Source organism: Scyliorhinus canicula, chromosome 1 (assembly GCF_902713615.1).
Source record: "Scyliorhinus canicula chromosome 1, sScyCan1.1, whole genome shotgun sequence".
Lineage (NCBI taxonomy): Eukaryota > Metazoa > Chordata > Chondrichthyes > Carcharhiniformes > Scyliorhinidae > Scyliorhinus > Scyliorhinus canicula.
Window position 1 is genome coordinate 250,018,758 of NC_052146.1, and position 18,259 is coordinate 250,037,016.

Here is an 18,259-nt window from a genome sequence, read left to right on the forward strand (position 1 = left end):
TCTGATACCCTATCTCACTGAGTTTCAACAAATAACCCAAGGAAGATAAATGCTGGTCAATGGACCACTTCCCCTGCGCTGTTGTGCGAATTTTTCAAGTTACTAGTTATGAATGTTAAAAGCACTAGAGGGCAGTATAAACACACTATCTTATGGAGGGCCACACATTAAGTTATAGGGATGTAGGTCTTCAGTGTCTTTGATCTAATCTTTTCAGAATGTCATCCATATCTTAATAATAATAATCTTTATTATTGTCACAGTAAGCTTACATTAACATTGCAATGAAGCCACTGTGGAAACCCCCTAGTCGTCATACTCCAGTGCCAGTTCGGGTACACAAAGAGAGAATTCATAGTGTCCAATTCACCTAACAGCACGCCTTTTGGGACTTATAGGAGGAAACTGGAGCACCCAGAGGAAACCAACACAGCCACAGGGAGAACTTGCAGACTCCACACAGACAGTGACCCAAGCCGGGAATTGAACCCGGGACCCCGGTGCTGTGAAGCAGCAGTGCTATCCACTGTGTTACTGTGCCATCCATATTCAACATATTACACCATTTACTCTTTTGGCAAAAAAATCTGTTGTCACCATTCCACCTAAAACCCATTCTGGCTGTTGATCATCCTCTGTGTATAGCGTTTCATAGAATCACAGAATTTCCAGTGCAGAAGGAGGCCATTCAGCCCATCGAGTCTGCACCGGCTCTTGGAAAGAGCACCCCACTTAAACCCATACCTCCACCCTATACATGTAACCCAGCAACCCCATCTAACCTAAGGGCAATTTATCATGGCCAATCCAGCCAACCTGCGCATCTGTGGACCGTGGGAGGAAACCGGAGCACCCGGAGGAAACCCACGCAGACATGGTTGGAACGTGCAGACTCCACACAGACAGCGACCCAAGCGGGAATTGAACCTGGGACCGTGGCGCTGTGAAGCCATAGTGCTAATCATTCTGCAATGAATGGAATTGTCAAGCATTTTGTGCAATCATTAAAACATTCTCTTAAAGCCTTGATGTGCCAGGGGATATTAGCAAGAAGAGTGAACAAATTCCTAAAGAACACTACATGTTACAACACAGAATTCACCGACAATGCTGTTGTTCAAAATGAAACTACAAACACGGTTTCTTTTGATACTGTCTTAAATTTGACAGTTACACCTCTGAACATCTTGTCCAATACCCCGGCACATCTGAAATTATTATTTCTGGTTGATTTTCTCTATTGATTATCTTGTTTAAGGGTTTTTTTTTTTCTGTAATGCCTCCTTTCGAAGTTCAACAGTTTTATTGTATCAAATAACTTATCAGAGCTCTGGTACTAAGTTTTAAACTTGATTTTTTTTTTTCTGTCCAGGAGAAGAATAGTTGTCATATTGCTGCACCAGTAATTCAGAGACCTAGATTCATGACTGGGAGACATGAGTTCAAATCCCACCATGGCAGCTGGAAAATCTAAATACAGTGAATTAAATAAATCTGGAATAAAAAGTAGAGTCAGTAATAGTGACCATGAAACTACCAGATTGTCATTAAAACCCATCTGGTTCGCAAATGTTTAAGGAAGAAAATCTTCTGTCCTTACCTGGTCTGGTCCACATGTGATTCAATTTTAACTATGGAAAATTGCAGCTGGGTGAAATGCGTCATGTAAGTGGGCAACAATAGGTTGCCCTAGGTCTCACCTATCCCTCTGTAAAATTGCAGCCAAGTGGGTGGTGGGAAGGTAACCTGGGGTATTTTATGGGCAACCTAGCCAGAGAGAGACTGTAAAACTTTGCACATGGTGCTTTAGAGGTGTCAGGTTGACCTCTCTGAGGCCAGACTGTCAAATGTGACAGTGCAAGATGCAAGACTTGTTCATTCTATAAATATGTTGGATCAGGGCTTCGCAAACTGGGCCTCGACTTCCAGTGGGGTCGCAAGATGATATTTTGGGGACATGAACTCTGAGGTAACAATGGCTGCTGTGGAGCTAGGACTGAATGCTAACAGCCGCAAGATCCTTTTCACAAATGGTGGACGTAGCTTAATGAAGTGCTCTCTGAGGCCCAATTGCTACTGCAAACAAAAAGCCTGTGAAAAGATAGGTATTTAGTTTATTTGGAGCGACCCTGCTTTTTCATTAATTCCCCCCCCGGAGATGGAGAGAGGAGAGAAGATGGGTGGTAAAGAAGGAGGAGATGGTGGTGGAGGAGTTGGGGTGAAGGAGAGGATATGACAATATGAAGAGTGGGAGGTATGGTTGAACTCCCATCCGTCCCTCCTCAACAACTCTTGTACCCCTCAAACTTTCATCATGGGGTTTTAGCACAAATGTGGGATTAGAATGGGAATGGGGGTCACACCAGGAACGGGTTTGGGCAGCACTCAATAAGATTGTTTGGAGAGATGCTCTACCTCCATAATCATTCTATAGAAGGAAAATATACAACACTGTTCATATGTGAAGATTTTTAAAAATGTATTCATAGGATGTGGGTATTGCTGGCTAGGCCAGCATTCATTGTCTATCGCCAATTTTCCTAATTGCCCTTAAGAATGTTGTAATAATCTGCTTTCTTGAATCACTGCAATCCATATGGTGTGGGTACCACTTTTAGAAAGTGAGTTCGAAGATTTTGATCCAACAACAGTGAAGGAATGGAGATATAGTTCTAAGTCAGGCTGTTGAGTGGTTTGGAGTGGAGCTTGCAGGTGCTTTGTTCCCATGGATCTACTGCCCTTGTCCTCCTAGTTGTAGGGTGTTTGGAGGTGCTGTTGAAAGAGCCTTGGTGGGTTTCTGCAGTGCATCTTGTAGATGGTACACACTGCTGCCGTTTTCCATCCTTGGTGGAGGGAGTGAAATTTTAAGATGGAGGATGGGTGCCAATCGAGCGGGCTGCTTTGTCCTAGATGGTGTTGAGCTTAAGTGTGCCCCCCCCCCCCCCCCCCAAAGCCTGTCCACCATCTACAAGACACAAATCAGGAGTGCAATGGAATACACCCCGCTTTCCGGGATGAGTGCAGCTCCAACAACACTCAAGAAGCTTGACATTATCCAGAACAATGCAACCCGCTTGACTGGCACCCCTTCCACAAATATTCAAACCCTCCACCACCGATGAACAGTGGCAGCCATGTGTACCATCTACAAGATGCACTGCAGGAACTCCCCAAGGCTCCTTAGGAAGCACCTTCCACATCCACAACCACTACCATCTAGAAGGACAAAGGCTTCACATACAGGGGAACACCACCACTTGGAGGTTCCCTTCCAAATTACTCATCATCCTGCCTTGGAAGTATATCGCGTTCCTTCACTGTCGCTGGGTCAAACTCCTGGAACTCCCTAATAGCACAGTGGGTGTACGTACACAACATGGACTGTAGCTGTTAAAGAAGGCAGCAACCCCACCACTTCCTCAAGGGCAATTAGGGATGTGCAGCAAATGCTGGCCTATCCAGCGAAGTCCACATCACGTAAAAATGAATAAAAACAAAATTTTCCCCCACCATTTATGATTTAAGAGTTAAATCTGTTGCTCATCGGATTGCGTAACTCTATCGTATGCTGCTTCTGCTGTTTGGCATTCAAGTAGTCCTGTGTTGTAACTTCACCAGGTTGACACCTATTTAAGTTTTTCTGCTGCTGCTCTTGGCATGCCCTCCATACACTTTATTGAATCAGGGTTGATTCCCCAGCTTGACTCTAATAGAATGATGGATCTGCTGGGCCATGAGGTTACAGATTGTGGTTCAGTGCAATTCTGTTGCTGTGGATGGTCCACTGCACCTCATGGATGTCCAGTTTTGGGTTGCTCCATCTGTATGAAATCTATCCCATTTAACACCCCGATGGTGTCTCACAACACGACGGAGGGTATCCTCGATTTGACGATGGGACTTCATCACCATAAGTACTGTGCAGTGGGCTCTCCTACGAATACTTAATGAACTTTACAGGCTGAATACCTTTCTAGGTGACTTCAGAGGGCAGTGATTAGTGAACCACATTTCAGTGGGTCTAGAGTCTTGTGTAGGCCAGGGCAGGTAAGCACATTAGATTTCCTTCTCTAAGGAACATTAGTGAACCAGATGGGTTTTTCCGACAATTGGCAATGGTTTTATGGTTACTATTACTGACACCAGCTTTAAATTCCAGATGTATTAATTGAATTTAAATTTCACCAGCTGTTGTTTCAAACCTTTGTCCCCAGGGCATTAGCTTGGGCCTCTGCATTTATAATAATAATCTTTGTTATTTATCTGTCACAAGTAGGCTTACATTAACACTGCATTGAAGTTACTGTGAAAAGCCCCCAGTCACCACATTCCGGCACCTGTTCGGGTACACAGAGGGAGAAATCAGAATGTCCAAATTCCTAACAGCACGTCTTTCGGGACTTGTGGGAGGAAATTGGAGCACCCGGAGGAAATCCACGCAGACACAGGGAGAACGTGCAGACTCCAGACACACACACACACAGTGACCCAAGCCGGGAATTGAACCTGGGACCCTGGAACTGTGAAGCAATAGTGCTCCACACTGTGCTACCGTGCTGCCCCTAGTCTAGTGGCATTATCACTAAGTCACTGCTTCGTTAATGCCCAATGTATTTTAAATTTACATAATTATCTTTGTTAAACCAACATTGACAAAGTTATCTTTAGGGTATGGACATGATCACTATTCTTGTTATTTTTGTTTTAGGATATTGATACAGTGATAGAGCAAGCGAGAAAGGTACAGTATATTTCCATTAATCAGTTCTTGGATTAAATAAAACACGCACAAATATGTGCATTTGCACATAAGTCTTGAAAATAAGTATTCTTCAATTGGCATTCCTGATATTCGATTATTAATCCTAGTCAGAAATTTCCTCGGAGCTTTTCCAGCCACACTGCCATAACTATTTAGGAAATGTGGTGGCAACCCTGTTTACACATATTAGGGCGTCCGCTGCACTTCTGGTGAAATTCCAACAATGGAGTTTGAATATTTCCGAGGAAATTCCAGGCCTGTAATTTGACGGTCCATTATGTATGAATTTTTCTCTGACTAGTGAAATATTTTCAACGTGAATAGTGAGAAGATTTTGCAACCACAAGTTTCTGCCCATGTTCATTCTGGCTGCTTCAGAACACAGCTCATGTTATGGTAAACAATGTAGTAGACTCCTTATCACAACTGGCACACCAGCCGATGTGGAGAAAGGTGTGACAAGGTGTATTAACACCTTAGCTACTATGTCTGTTGATTGTGCAGTCTTTAATTAGAACCGAGCAACAGGTTTCTATTTTGAATCCTATGGGCATACATACAGCTGTTATTGATGTGAGGATGATTATCCATTGCAGCATTCTTTGTTCTTTACAGGCTGGACTCCTAGCTCTTGTGGCTGTAGCAGAGCATTCTGGAGAATTTGAAAGGCTTATAGAGCTTTCAGATAAGTATGTTTATCAGACCTTTTGCACATTTATTTGTAAAATACCCAAGCCCCAAGCACCCTGGTAATTCAGTGGTAAAGGTACCATGTGATGTGCTGAGTAATATAGACAAGGTAGGTCTTTGGTTTCACCGAGTTTGTACTGAAGTAGTTGATTTAAACTGAGATTTAGCAGTGGTTCTACTTTTGCCCTTACTATTATTGAGCTGAGAGCGACGAAGATTAATTAGCAAATACCACTTCACTTGGTTGCTTTCCAGCGACTCCCTAAAGGAATGCATGTGTGTGGACATTGGATTATGAGATACCCCTTATCCAAATGTCCAGTCAGCACTCACATGAAGAATAGTCTCTTAACTGAATAACTAGAGGATTGTACCATCTGTGGAACTCAGTCAGCAGAAAATCGCCACATGATTATGCTTCTTTCATGTATGCAATAATTTATTTAAAACTTGCATAATGCCACTATGTACTGCATACCTTCATCTGTAAATTCAGATCTGTTCAAGCAATAGTTCTTAAAGGGAGCGGAAGAACAACTTTAGTTGGAACCTGTTGATTAAAGTAATAATTGTGACCCATGGTAATAGTCCCTGTATTTCTACAGTTAATAGAAGATAGACACAATTTATTTTTTCAAAGGACTCTGGTGCCCCAAGGCACAAACTTTCAGCATAATGGATAGGGTCGCCATCATGATAGAAATGGCTGAAAATCCTGTCCTGCCTCCCAACACAGCATTTCCTGTTTCCATGGGTGGAACTGGAGTTAGACTGCGGTTTGCCCATGTGTAATTATGAATACACTGGTGAATTAAATCACCAGTGACATCCACAGACGTAGGATTCAGGTAGGCCATAAGACCATAAAACATAGGAGCAGAATTAGACCTCTCAGCCCATCGAGTCTGGTCCGCCATTCAATCATGGCTGATGTTTTCCTCATCCCCATTCTCTTGCCTTCGCCTCATAACCCCTGATCTGCAGGCCAGGTGTGTAAAACCCGAAGAAAGCAACTTTGTGGATTCATTTGGATTAAGAAGGCAAATGGAATTTTGTCCTTTATTGCTAGAGGGATGGAGTTTAAGACGAGGGAGGTTCTGCTGCAATTGTATAAGGTGTTAGTGAGGCCACACCTGGAGTATTGTGTTCAGTTTTGGTCTCCTTACCAGAGAAAGGACGTACTGGCGCTGAACGGTGTACAGAGGAGATTCACTCGGTTAATCCCAGAGCTGAAGGGGTTGGATTACGAGGAGAGATTGAGTAGACTGGGACTGTACTCGTTGGAATTTAGAAGGATGAGGGGGGATCTTATAGAAACATATAAAATTATGAAGGGAATAGATAGGATAGATGCGGGCAGGTTGTTTCCACTGCTAAAGCAGAACTAGGGGGCATAGCCTCAAAATAAAGGACTGAGTTGAGGAGGAACTTCTTCAGCCAAAGGGTTGTGAATCTATGGAATCCCTTGCCCAGTGAAGCAGTTGATGCTCCTTCATTAAATGTTTTTAAGATAAATATAGATAGTTTTTTGAAGAATAAAGGAATTAAGGGTTATGGTGTTCGGGCCGGAAAGTGGAGCAGAGTCCACAAAAGATCAGCCATGATCTCATTGAATGGCGGAGCAGGCTCGAGGGGCCAGATGGCCTACTCCTGCTCCTAGTTCTTATGGATACCCAGGGTACCCCTTTGGAGAGGTAAGGTACTCCTTTGGGTATGATCCTGAGACACCTTGGGCTAGGTAAGGCACCTTTTGGGTTAGGTAAGGGACACTTTGGGATTGTTAAAAGTAAACATGATTGTGCACAGAAAGTACACAAACTCATTGGAACTGTTAAAACTGTCAAACAACTGTTAAGCTATCAGAGAACTGTCAAAAACCTTCAAAGAATTTTCAAGACTCAGACTACTCTGAAGGCAGAGGCAAGAGTGTTCCTAGAAGGGAATTGCTAGACCAGGGCGGGGCGGAATAAATTGAGGCCCAGGCTTGAAGGCCTTTTACTCACGTGAGTCCAGAATAGAGGCAGGAGCGGACCTGGACAGTCACAACTGCTGGACAATGTCGGGTTTGAAACAAATGTCAAACAGTGAGATCATAGGCAAATCGTAAGGTGATTCATTGGTGAGAATTGCTGCATAGGGACTGAGTTGAAATAATTGGGAGTTTAACAGATGTTAAAAATATTAATTATTAATAACCAGTAACAAGTGATTAACTGCTAAGCCTCATCTTTTATTTTCAAGTAATGCTTACTTGAATTGGTTCACTTTCCAACCAATATTCAGTTCTAAATACTGATGAGGCTGATGGTTCATCCGAAATGAAATGAAATGAAAATCGCTTATTGTCACAAGTAGGCTTCAAATGAAGTTACTGTGAAAAGCCCCTAGTCGCCACATTCCGACACCTGTTCGGGGAGGCTGGTACAGGAATTGAACCCGCGCTGCTGGCCTGCCATGGTCTGCTTTAAAATCCAGCTATTTAGCCCTGTGCTAAACCAGCCCCTCAAGGGGTGCAAACCAGGCTGCATCTGGGGGGTGCAGCCAGAGCCAAGTCCATGGCACCATGGGTAAGCTCATCTGTACAGAGGGGTAAAAGGAAGATTGAAAGAGCAATAGCAATAGGGGAGGGTGAACAGCCACAGGTCATGGTCCCGATTGATACGAATAACATAGTTAGGAAAAGGGATAATGTCCTGTGGGGAAAGACATTAAAAAACAGGATCTTAAAGGTATTTCTCCTCGTGCCAAGTGCTCCTTGGAGCTAAATAGATTGAACTGAGGAACAAAAAATGGCAATCACACTACTGAGAATGTCGCTCCACAAACAGTCAGAAGGAGATAGAAGATCACATATGTAGGCAAATCTCGAGAAAGGCAAAAACAATAAGGCATTAATAGTAAGGGATTTCAACTACTTCAACTGGGATAGTTTTAGCTTGAAAGAAATGGGGAGAACAGAATTCTGGAGATGCATTTAGAAGATCTTTTTAGCCAGTATGCCGCAAGTCCAAAAAGAGAGGGGTGTAGCTCTGGACTTAGTTTTAGGCACTGAAGCTGGACAGGTGGGAGGTGTACCAGTGAGAGAGCATTTTGGTGTTAGTGATAATTATGCAGTTCGTTTTAATTTCATTATAGAAATGGACAAAGATAGACGAGGAGTTAAAGTTCTGAATTGGGACAAGGCCAATTTTACTAAGCTGAGAAGTGATTTACAAAAGTGGACTGGAGCTACTTGAAGGTAATTCAACGTTAGAGAAGAGGGAGGCATTCAAAGGACAGATCCAAGAAGTTCAGAGTAAATTTGTCCCTGCAACAAAAAAGGGTGGGCCAGCCAAATCTAGAAGCCCGTGGATGTCAAAGGTACAGAGGAGATTTACAATGATGTTGCAAGGACTGGAAAATTACAGCTATGAAGGAAGTTTGGATAGACTGGTGTTGTTTATTTTGCAACATAGGAGGCTGAGGGGAGATTTTATTGAGGTGTGCAATTGAGGTTGTAAGCAGCCTGGATAGAGTGGATGGGAAGGACTTATTTCCCTTAGCAGAGAGCCCAATGATGAGGGGGCATAGATTTAAAGTGATTTGTAGAAGGATTAGAGGAGACACAAGGAAAAATATGTTTACCCAGATCGTTGTAGGGTTCTAGAATTCACTGTCTGAAAGGGTAGAAAAGGTAGAAATCCTCAACTCATTTAAAAGGTGTCTGGATATGCACCTGAAGGCCCATAACTTCTAGGGCTACAGACCCAAGTGGAAAATGAAATTAGATTGGGTGGTTAATTTGCTCGCAAAGGCAGACATGATGGGCACATTGGCCACCTTCTGTGCTGTCAATCTTTCTACATTTTTTACATTTTCTATATATCTGAAAAGAAAGAATGTGGGGAGAGGGCAGTACATGAATTGCTGCTCAGGAGAGCAAGCATGGACACAATGGGCCGAATGACCTTCTGCGCTGTAGTTAATCTATGATTGAAAGAACTGTCAAACGGTCAAAGAACTGTCAAACTAGGTGAGCTTGCATGGAAGGGTTAGGGGTAGTGGGTGGATGGAATGGATTGGCATAGAGGGTATGAGGAACCATGCGGGGTGGGTGGGGTGGCACAGGTCAGCATTAATGCAGCCTGGTGAATGTGTGGGGGGCTGAGGAGGTTTGGGCTGGAGGGATGTGTTTTGTTTCAATAACTTAAACATAGTGCCTTACGCTCAGCTCACCCTCTACATTCATTTCAGGGGAGGTAGGACCAGCTTCTAAACCAGCACGCACACCCCCACCCCTGACAAATATTGGACCTGCAGGCAGCCATTTGTAAAGATCAGAGCTCAGAATTCTCCTGTCTCTGTGCACTCAACCCCGGAGGGAAAATCCGGGACCAAAATAACACAACATGAAACCATTTGGGGATCAGTTAGATAGTGTTCAGCCCATACTTGAAGGAAATCACTAGGGCTAACGATTTATAGTGAATATATATCTAAACCATATATGAATCATTACTGAAAACTACACCTTCAGTATTAAAATTGTCTATACTTCTCTCCCTAATCTTTCCACCTTCCCCTTCCCATTTATGACCTTGCTTAACATCCACCTTTTTGACCAAGTGTGCTCTCCATCTATAATCTTCTTCTTTGGTTCAACATTTTTTCCTCTTTAGAAGCATCCTATTTACGATTCAGCATTCAATTTTTTAGAATTACAGCTCTGGGACTTTTTCTATGGTCAAGGTTCAATGTAAATACTTTGTTTTCTTGTCATGAAATGCTTGAATGGAATCATACAAATTTAAATGTACAGGTTCTCCTTAAGAATTTGTAAAAATTCAAATAAACGACAAGTCTATCATCATGATTTAAATTCCTTTGCACTTCAAACTGACTTATGAAAACAGGTCAAGGCCATAAAATGAGGTTTAATAATAAGTAACAACAGTACCACAAGAGCAAAATGACCTACTTGATAGAAGGAATGTTACACTATTTCATTTGACAATTCAAGTGTATTGTGTCTCCTTGAATTGCATCTTGGTGAGCTCAATCCGTTTGAAACAAAGACATATTTAAAGCAGGCTAGCAAAATATTGAATCAAATTTAATGAGAAAACTGTTAAAATTACTAGCACGTGGCAGCTATATCAAAAATAATAGCCTACTCACAAATGTTCTGAGTTCTTTTGATTTTCTTCCTCTTGAAGTTGTTGACACTTTCAAATACTAATCTTTAGGATTCTCTTCATTGGCTTCGGCAGCTCATGGAATCAGATTCACCAAAAGGGTGAATATTCATAGTAAACGAATCGCAACAGTTGCCCCTGCAACTTTTTCCTTCTCGCCAATCCTTCCACGGTGGGCACCCTCCAATATTCCCTGTCCACCTCCACTATCTCGCTCAATAGGCGGTCATGTTCCGCCCTCCTTTCCTTATTCGCATGAACCATAAACAAAATAATTTCTCCCTGGACCACTGCATTCAGTGCTTCCCACAAAATGCCTGCTGACACCTCCCCATTCTGATTGAACTCCACATAAACCGTAATCGCCAACCGCACCTTATCACAAAAACCTCCATCCGCCAACAACCCTGAGTCAAACCTCCACCCCGGCCACTGCTCTCGTCCCATTCTTAACCAAATTTCCAGCCAGTGGGGTGCATGGTCCGGGATAACAATCCCCGCATACTCTGCCCCCTCCACCCCAACCAAAATCTCCCGACTCACTACAAAGTAGTCAATCCTCAAACACACCTTGTGGACGTGTGAAAAGAAGGAAAACTCCCTTTTTCCTGGGTTCTGAAAGCGCCATGGATCCACCATACCCATCCTCTCCATAAACCCCCAGCTCCATTGCCATTTGTACCCTACCCATCGGCCTGGGGCTCTATCTATCCACTCTCGGCTCCAGGACGCAGTTAAAATCTTCTCCCATGATCAAATGGTGCGTGGCCAAATCCGGGATTGCTGCCAGCAACCCCCTCATAAAACCCACATCATCCCAATTTGGGGCATACACATTTACCAACACTACCGGCGCCTCTTCCAAGACCCCACTCACAATCACATATCTCCCACCCAGATCCCTCACCTCCTTCGCACTAAGAATCCCATTTTTTTGCTCATTAAAATCGGCACACCCCTTGATTTCAAATCAAATCCCGAGTGAAAACCCTGCCCGCCCCACCCCTTCCTTAACCTAACCTGGTCCTTCACACGGTCCTGTCTCCTGCAGAAAGACAACACCCGATTTCAATTTCCTGAGGTGGGCGAATACCCATGACCTTTTAACCGGCCCATTCAGACCCTGGACGTTCCACGTTACCAACCTTACCGGAGGCTTGCGCGTCCAATCCCCTCTACCGTCCATCATCTTCCCCACTTATCTCCTGCCCCTTTTATTCCACTCTGTACCTAGCCCATCCCAGATGGCCCCTTTTCTCGCCCTTGACCATGTCATCTCTCACCCACTGCTGCGTCACAGAAACCCCCCTCCCCCGCTTTTCCCCTTCTTCCCCCCCCCCCCCCACCCCCACTTCCCCATTCCCCCATCCCACTGGCCCCCCCTTTTGGCCTTCTCCCCCACCACCTCGCTTCCGTTCACCAGCATAACCTACTAGCGCAGCTGCGCCTGCCCAAAGGCACATCCTAATGACCTCCTCCTCCCCCCCCCATCCAACTCCTCAGCTCAAGGAAGGAGGCCTCCTGCTGGCCTTACCCTTCCCCACCCAAACAAGGACTTCTCCTGATCTTCAGGTAGCCTTCCCCAAAAGCAAACAAACAAATGTTAAACACAAAACAGTCCCATAAAACAGATGGGGGGATGGGAACATCGATCCCCTCATAAACTTTTCACCCCTACGACTCCTTACAATCTCAAGATTGAACAGAAACCCCCCCCCGCAAAAAAAGTCAAAAATCCCCCAATCCCTACATCCACTTCAAACATGCTCCTGACCATTACTTAGTGCCAGCACCCTGGTTCCCAAGCATTGTCCACTCAGTTCTCCCCCAGTTTATGCTCCTTAATGAAGTCTTCGGCTGTTTCAGGGGTCTCAATAATACTTCCGGCCTCTGAACGTCACCCATAATTTTGCCGGGTTGAGCACCCCAAACCTGATCTGCAGCCGGTACAGCACCGCCTTGGCTTTGTTGAAACCTGCCTGCCATTTTGCCAACTCGGCTCCGATGTCCTGATAAATTCAGACGTTATTTCCCTCCCAGTCACAACTATGCTTCTCCCTGGCCCACCGTAGAATTTTCTCTTTCTGCACAAATTTGTGGATCCTCACGATCACTGCCCGCGGCGGCTCCCCAGCTCTAGGCTTTTGCCTCAGAGACCTCCGCACTCGGTCCACTTCAGGTGCCTTATCTAGCACCCCTTCTGCCACCAGCCCCGCCAGCATTCTCGAGACGTACCTCGTGGCACTCACACCTTCCACTCCTTCAGGCAGGCCCACTATTCGCAGGTTCTGCCTTCTCGAGGTATTCTCCTGCTCCTCCACCTTTGCCCTGATCGTTTTACAAAGGTCTCCTAGGAGCCCCACCTCCGCCTCCAGAGCCACCACACGATCGCTGTGGTCCAAGATCACTCCTTCAATCTCCAGAATCTGTGACCCCTGCACCTCCAAACACCTCTCCATCCGTTCCAGAGTACTCTTCAGGGTTGTCACAGCTTCTGCAATGGCCTTTGCATGATCCTCGTGCATTTCTTTCCTCTGTTTATGGAATTTCTCCTTGATAAAAGTCATCAGTTCCAGTATCTGGGGTTTTCCTGCCTGCCCCTCCCCCGCCTGCATGCTGGAAGAGACTGTCTGTGAAGCACAAGGCTGTTTCAACTTTCCAGCCAAATGTCTCACTGTTTTCTGCCGGGTCTGGTGATCAGAAGACATACCATTTCAGGGGTAAACTACGCCTCTAACATTCACCTACGACTTTTCATCAAAATTCCAGCCGATTCTGTGTAAAAAGAGCTCTTTTCTGTGACTTTAAGCAGGAGCAGCCCTGTATGTGACCATTCACTCCATGGTCACAACCAGAAGTTTGTTGACCATTTTTCATAGGTGAACTTTGACATTTTCTGTTCGAAGGCTGTTAAACCATTGGCACATCACAGCAGGATTTCATCCTCCTCTCATTGTAGCATTGAAAACTGAGCAGTTTCCATAATAGGCAGTTGATTGCAATACCTGCAGACCTGAAGTTGAAAATCTACCCTAAATTCCTTACATTTGCAATTTCTGGAAGTAGCTAATAGTTAAAGATCAGGAGGACAAGCCATTGCTAATTTCTACTCCTCTCTTAGAAAGGAGAACAATGGCATTGGCCTTTGCTCCTGAGAGCAATTGTGATGCTGCCACCATTGATCTGGCTGAGATAGTATAAAAACACAAGCCATGAGCTGAATTCTACACCCCGGGGAGAGGGGGGGGGGGGGGGGGGTGGCAGTTATCATCATCCCTCTAGTTTAAAAGTTGGTGTCAATCCTACCTGTGCTTGGTTGGCTCACCACACAGCCATTTAATGGCTGTTAGGCCTTGAATTGTCTCAAGACAGGCCTTCATCCCCCATTGAAGAGGATGCCCCGCATGAGAGACATGCCAGACGATCGAATGGCTGGTAACTCTCTTGTCTCACTAGCACCACCAGGAGCAATGGCCACCTCTGGGACTATACAGTCAGCCCCAAAGATGAACAGCTTGAAGCCCAGACAGGTAAGTGCGGGGTCTTGCCGAGACCAGGCTGGTGTGTCAGGGCAATAGGGTTGGGGGGCAGGACAGAAGGGGTAGGGTGCAGCTGAAATGTGGTGGTGGAGGTTGAATTATGTTGTTGGGGGAAGGCTTCCGATGAGCACAGGTGTCCCATGAGAAGGCACCCCACCAGCCTAGCTCAACTACAAGTTTCTGCAGGTTTTACTGGGTAGCCTTAGCACTTGGTGCAGGCTTCCCCTGCTGTAGGTACAATCTTTGTGGCAATATTAGGAGGCATTTAAGTGACCATTAATTGTATATTTAAGTGTCTCAATTGGCCCAAGGGTGAGGGGACCACCATGTATAATATGTGACTGAGGGTGGGTGGATAGGTCGTGAGCATGACAGTGCTGCCATGGCAACCACAGTTATGCATTCCCCACCCCTACCCCTCCCTCTGGGAGAAAGGTAGAATTCAATCTGGGACCGCCCTGGTCTGTTTAGCTCATTATCACCCCATTGGTATATTTACCTAAAGAGCTATTATGTTACTCAGTGCCTCAGTGCTCTTAACGCAGTTTGGAAGGAATGTTGATAGCAGAAATGTTTCTTCAATAAAATAAATGATGGCATATCTAGTGTAGGTTTATCTACAATTTAGTGCTGTGATTTTCCAGTACCAACTAGTACGGGATTCATTATTTCCTGTCTCCTAATTTTATGACTAATAGGTTGCCCTCACAGTAGTTTTCCACTCTCTGTTTCTATCTTTCTATGTAATCACATATAACACATTTGTGTACAAGGTATCCACTTAATTGACTCACCCAGTGTTACAAATACTTTTAAATATTCTTTTATGGTTATATGGTCTCATAGTTCCTCCCCACCATGTGTTGTCACCAATCCCACATTTTAACACAAGGCGCCTATCTAATTGTCTCCCCTAAGTGTTAATTCTTTCAATATTATTCAGTTCCTCCCAACCCGGCGTCGTCTCCAACCACGCATTGTTTTATGCAGGTTGCCTACTTAATTGTTTCCCCATATACCATACACATTCTTAATTACTCCTTTATCGTTGTTTGCTCATTCTCTGAAATAAACATAGATACAAGCTCCTTTGTTTTGATGATGCTCCTTTTTGACTTGTGTGGTGAGAGCAGTCCATATAGGTCGTGTCAGAACTTGAATGACGCATTCGGATGCCAATTATTCAGAAATACCAAACGTATATTATCACTGTCAACTAATCCAGTCACCGAATCTAGAAAGTTCACAAATACAATCTAAGTGCGTACTTAGCCCCACCCAATGGAGAAAGAAATTGTTCCTTTGATTTCAGACAAGAAGGAAATTTACTGAAGCTGTGGGTCTGGCTGAAGTTCTTAGTTGTTTTCTTGCAGATTATTTTCACCAATTTAACCTGCGTGTCATGATTATATTTCACAAATTGCTTGACTCTAATTTGAACAGAAATTGAATGGGTGAAAGCACGGTGTGATATGTATTGAGCTGTATATCAAAGGAAGCTCGTAGATTTGATTTCTGTTCTATAAATCATTGATGACAGTGGGAGTTCTACATCTGACTTTGGTGTTCCTGGTGTAGAAAGGAAAGTCTGATTCCTGCTGGAAGAGTATTCATATATAAATATTGGGGGGGGAGACAGGATCAAACTTAGTTCTGATGACCCACTCCTAACACTCATTCATGTTTCACATTAATGATTTTAATTTGCTGTTGGTGCTCATGGAACTGTACCTAGTTTGAACCACTGATTTTTAAAGCAGAAAGACTTCAAGCAGACTCAAAGGGCTTGAACTAACTTGTGTTCAATAAAATCATTTAATAATTTTCCCCATGATTTATAATCTCTGATAGTTTTACACTTTATTTGAAGGATCGTCAGCTATTATAGAACATAAAGTGCAGAAGGAGACCATTCGGACCATCGAGTCTGCACCGACCCACTTAAGTCCTCACTTCCACCTATCCACCTAACCCAATAACCCCTCCTAACCTTTTTGGATACTAAGGGCAATTTATCATGGCCAATCCACCTAACTTGCACGTCTTTAGACTGTGGGAGGAAACCGGAGCACCCGGAAGAAACCCACGCACACACAGGGAGAACGTGCAGACTTCACACAGACAGTGACCCAGCAGGGAATCGAACCTGGGACCCTGGCACTGTGAAGCCACAGTGCTAATCACTTGTGCTACCGTGCTGTCCTGTTGTAGAATTTTATTTTGACAACATGAGTAATAGAGCGGTGTTTTATTATTTCTGGCAATTGTTTCCTGCAAAACTCATATAGCTGTGGTTTTCCTTTTGGTTCTAACATCAGTGATGATCATTTTGGACAGCTTGTTCTCACAATTCCTCCCTGTCCTGTTCCATCCCATTTCACCGTGTTAATTAGCGGCCTGTGGCACATTTTGTAAAATTGCATGTAGATTCACACTACTCTGTTGTGAAGATGCTACTTTCTCATCAGTGCAGAGAAACACACCCATATATTCTTGTCAGTACTTGCAAACTATTGAATAATGTCTGGAGATATTTAAACTTGTACTGACTTGACAAGATCAACGTCGTAAACAGATACAGTCAGAGGGAGTTCAGCCACGTTGAGTTCCAAGAGAGGCGAGGCTAGATGGCCTCTACTTTGATGCTGGGAATATTATAAGTAAGACTGATGACTTAAGGACACAGATTGACATATGATATTGTTGCCATCATAGGAATGTGGTTGAGGGAAGGGCAGGACTGGCAACTCAACATTAGGCTCTTCAGGGTAGGGTGTAAGAGGAGGTTGTGACGCATTCTTACTTAAGGAGTCAATCATTGCAGTAAGGGGAGACAATATTTTAAAAGTGTCTTCAAATGAGGCTTTGTGGGTAGATCTTAAAAAGGGTACAGTTACATTACTGGCAATGTATTATAGGCCCCAAGCAGTCAGCAGGCAATAGAGAAGCAGATGAGTAGACAATTCACTGAGGTGTGTAAAATAATAACAATAATCTTTATTAGTCACAAGTAGGCTTACATTAACACTGCAATGAAGTTACTGTGAAAATCCTCCAGTCGCCGCACTACAGTGTCTGTTTGGGTACACTGAGGGAGAATTCGGAATGTCCAATTCACCGTACAAGCATGTCTAGGGTAATTATATTCGGAGATTTCAACTTCCCCAACATTAATTTGGATAGTCATAATGTAAAAGATTTAGACGGGTGGATTTCTTGAAATGTATTCAGGAGAACTTTTTATATCAATATGTAGGAGGTCCAACAAAGGTTGGAGCAGTATGGGAGCATTTTAGTGATAGCGACCACAACACAGTACGATTTATGTTTGGTATGGAAAAGGAAAAAGATATCCTGCAAAAATGGTTTTGGATTGGGGGACAGATTTTATTAGAATAAGGCAGGATCTGGCTAAAGTAGACTGGGAACAACTTCCTGTGGAAATTTACAGCGGAGCAGTGAGGGGCATTCAAAAAGGAAATGAGGAGAGTTCAGGCCCAACATGTTCCCTTTAGGGTGAAATGTAGAAGAAACAAACCCAGAGAATCCTGAATATATCAAACTATTCAGGACTGGATAAGAATGAAATGAGAGACTTTTAGCAGGTGCAAAGGGAGCAAATTAGTGGAGACCCCAGTGGAGTGTAGAAAGTGCAGGGGGAAACTTAAGAAAGCAATTAGGAGAGCAAATAAGGGGCATGAAAAAGCACTGACAGATAGGATTAGAGAGAACCCCAAGAAATTCTATATGTGTATTAAAGGGAAGAGGATAACCAGGAAAGAGTAGGGCTCATTAGGGACCAAGGGGAAATCTCTGCATGGAGCTGGAGGACATTGGTAAGGTGTTAAATGAGTACTTCACATCTGTCTTCACTCCGAAGGTACACAATGCGGGCAAAGAACTATGAGGTTCTTCATTGTTTGACATAGGGAGTGAGGAGGTATTGGAGGTTTTGGCAAGCTTAAAAGTGTACAAATCTGGATGAGTTGTAGCCCAGGTTGCTGTGGGAAGCAAGGGAGGAATTTACAGGGGCTTTGACCCAAATAGACAGCTACCTACTACGTCCCGTGGCCTTCGATGCCTCGCGGGCATCC

General features: G+C 44.1%; 1 protein-coding gene across 3 annotated transcripts in view; it reads left to right on the plus strand.

Moving 5' to 3' along the window:
- Positions 1-18,259, plus strand: part of tatdn3 (TatD DNase domain containing 3) — a 117,507-nt gene that overhangs the window by 24,639 nt on the left and 74,609 nt on the right. For all 3 annotated transcript variants that reach the window (XM_038811150.1, XM_038811160.1, XM_038811170.1), the window contains exons 2-3: positions 4,709-4,741; positions 5,378-5,451. In XM_038811150.1, the coding sequence (XP_038667078.1) occupies positions 4,709-4,741; positions 5,378-5,451 (107 nt within the window). The remainder of the gene's footprint in view (positions 1-4,708; positions 4,742-5,377; positions 5,452-18,259) is intronic.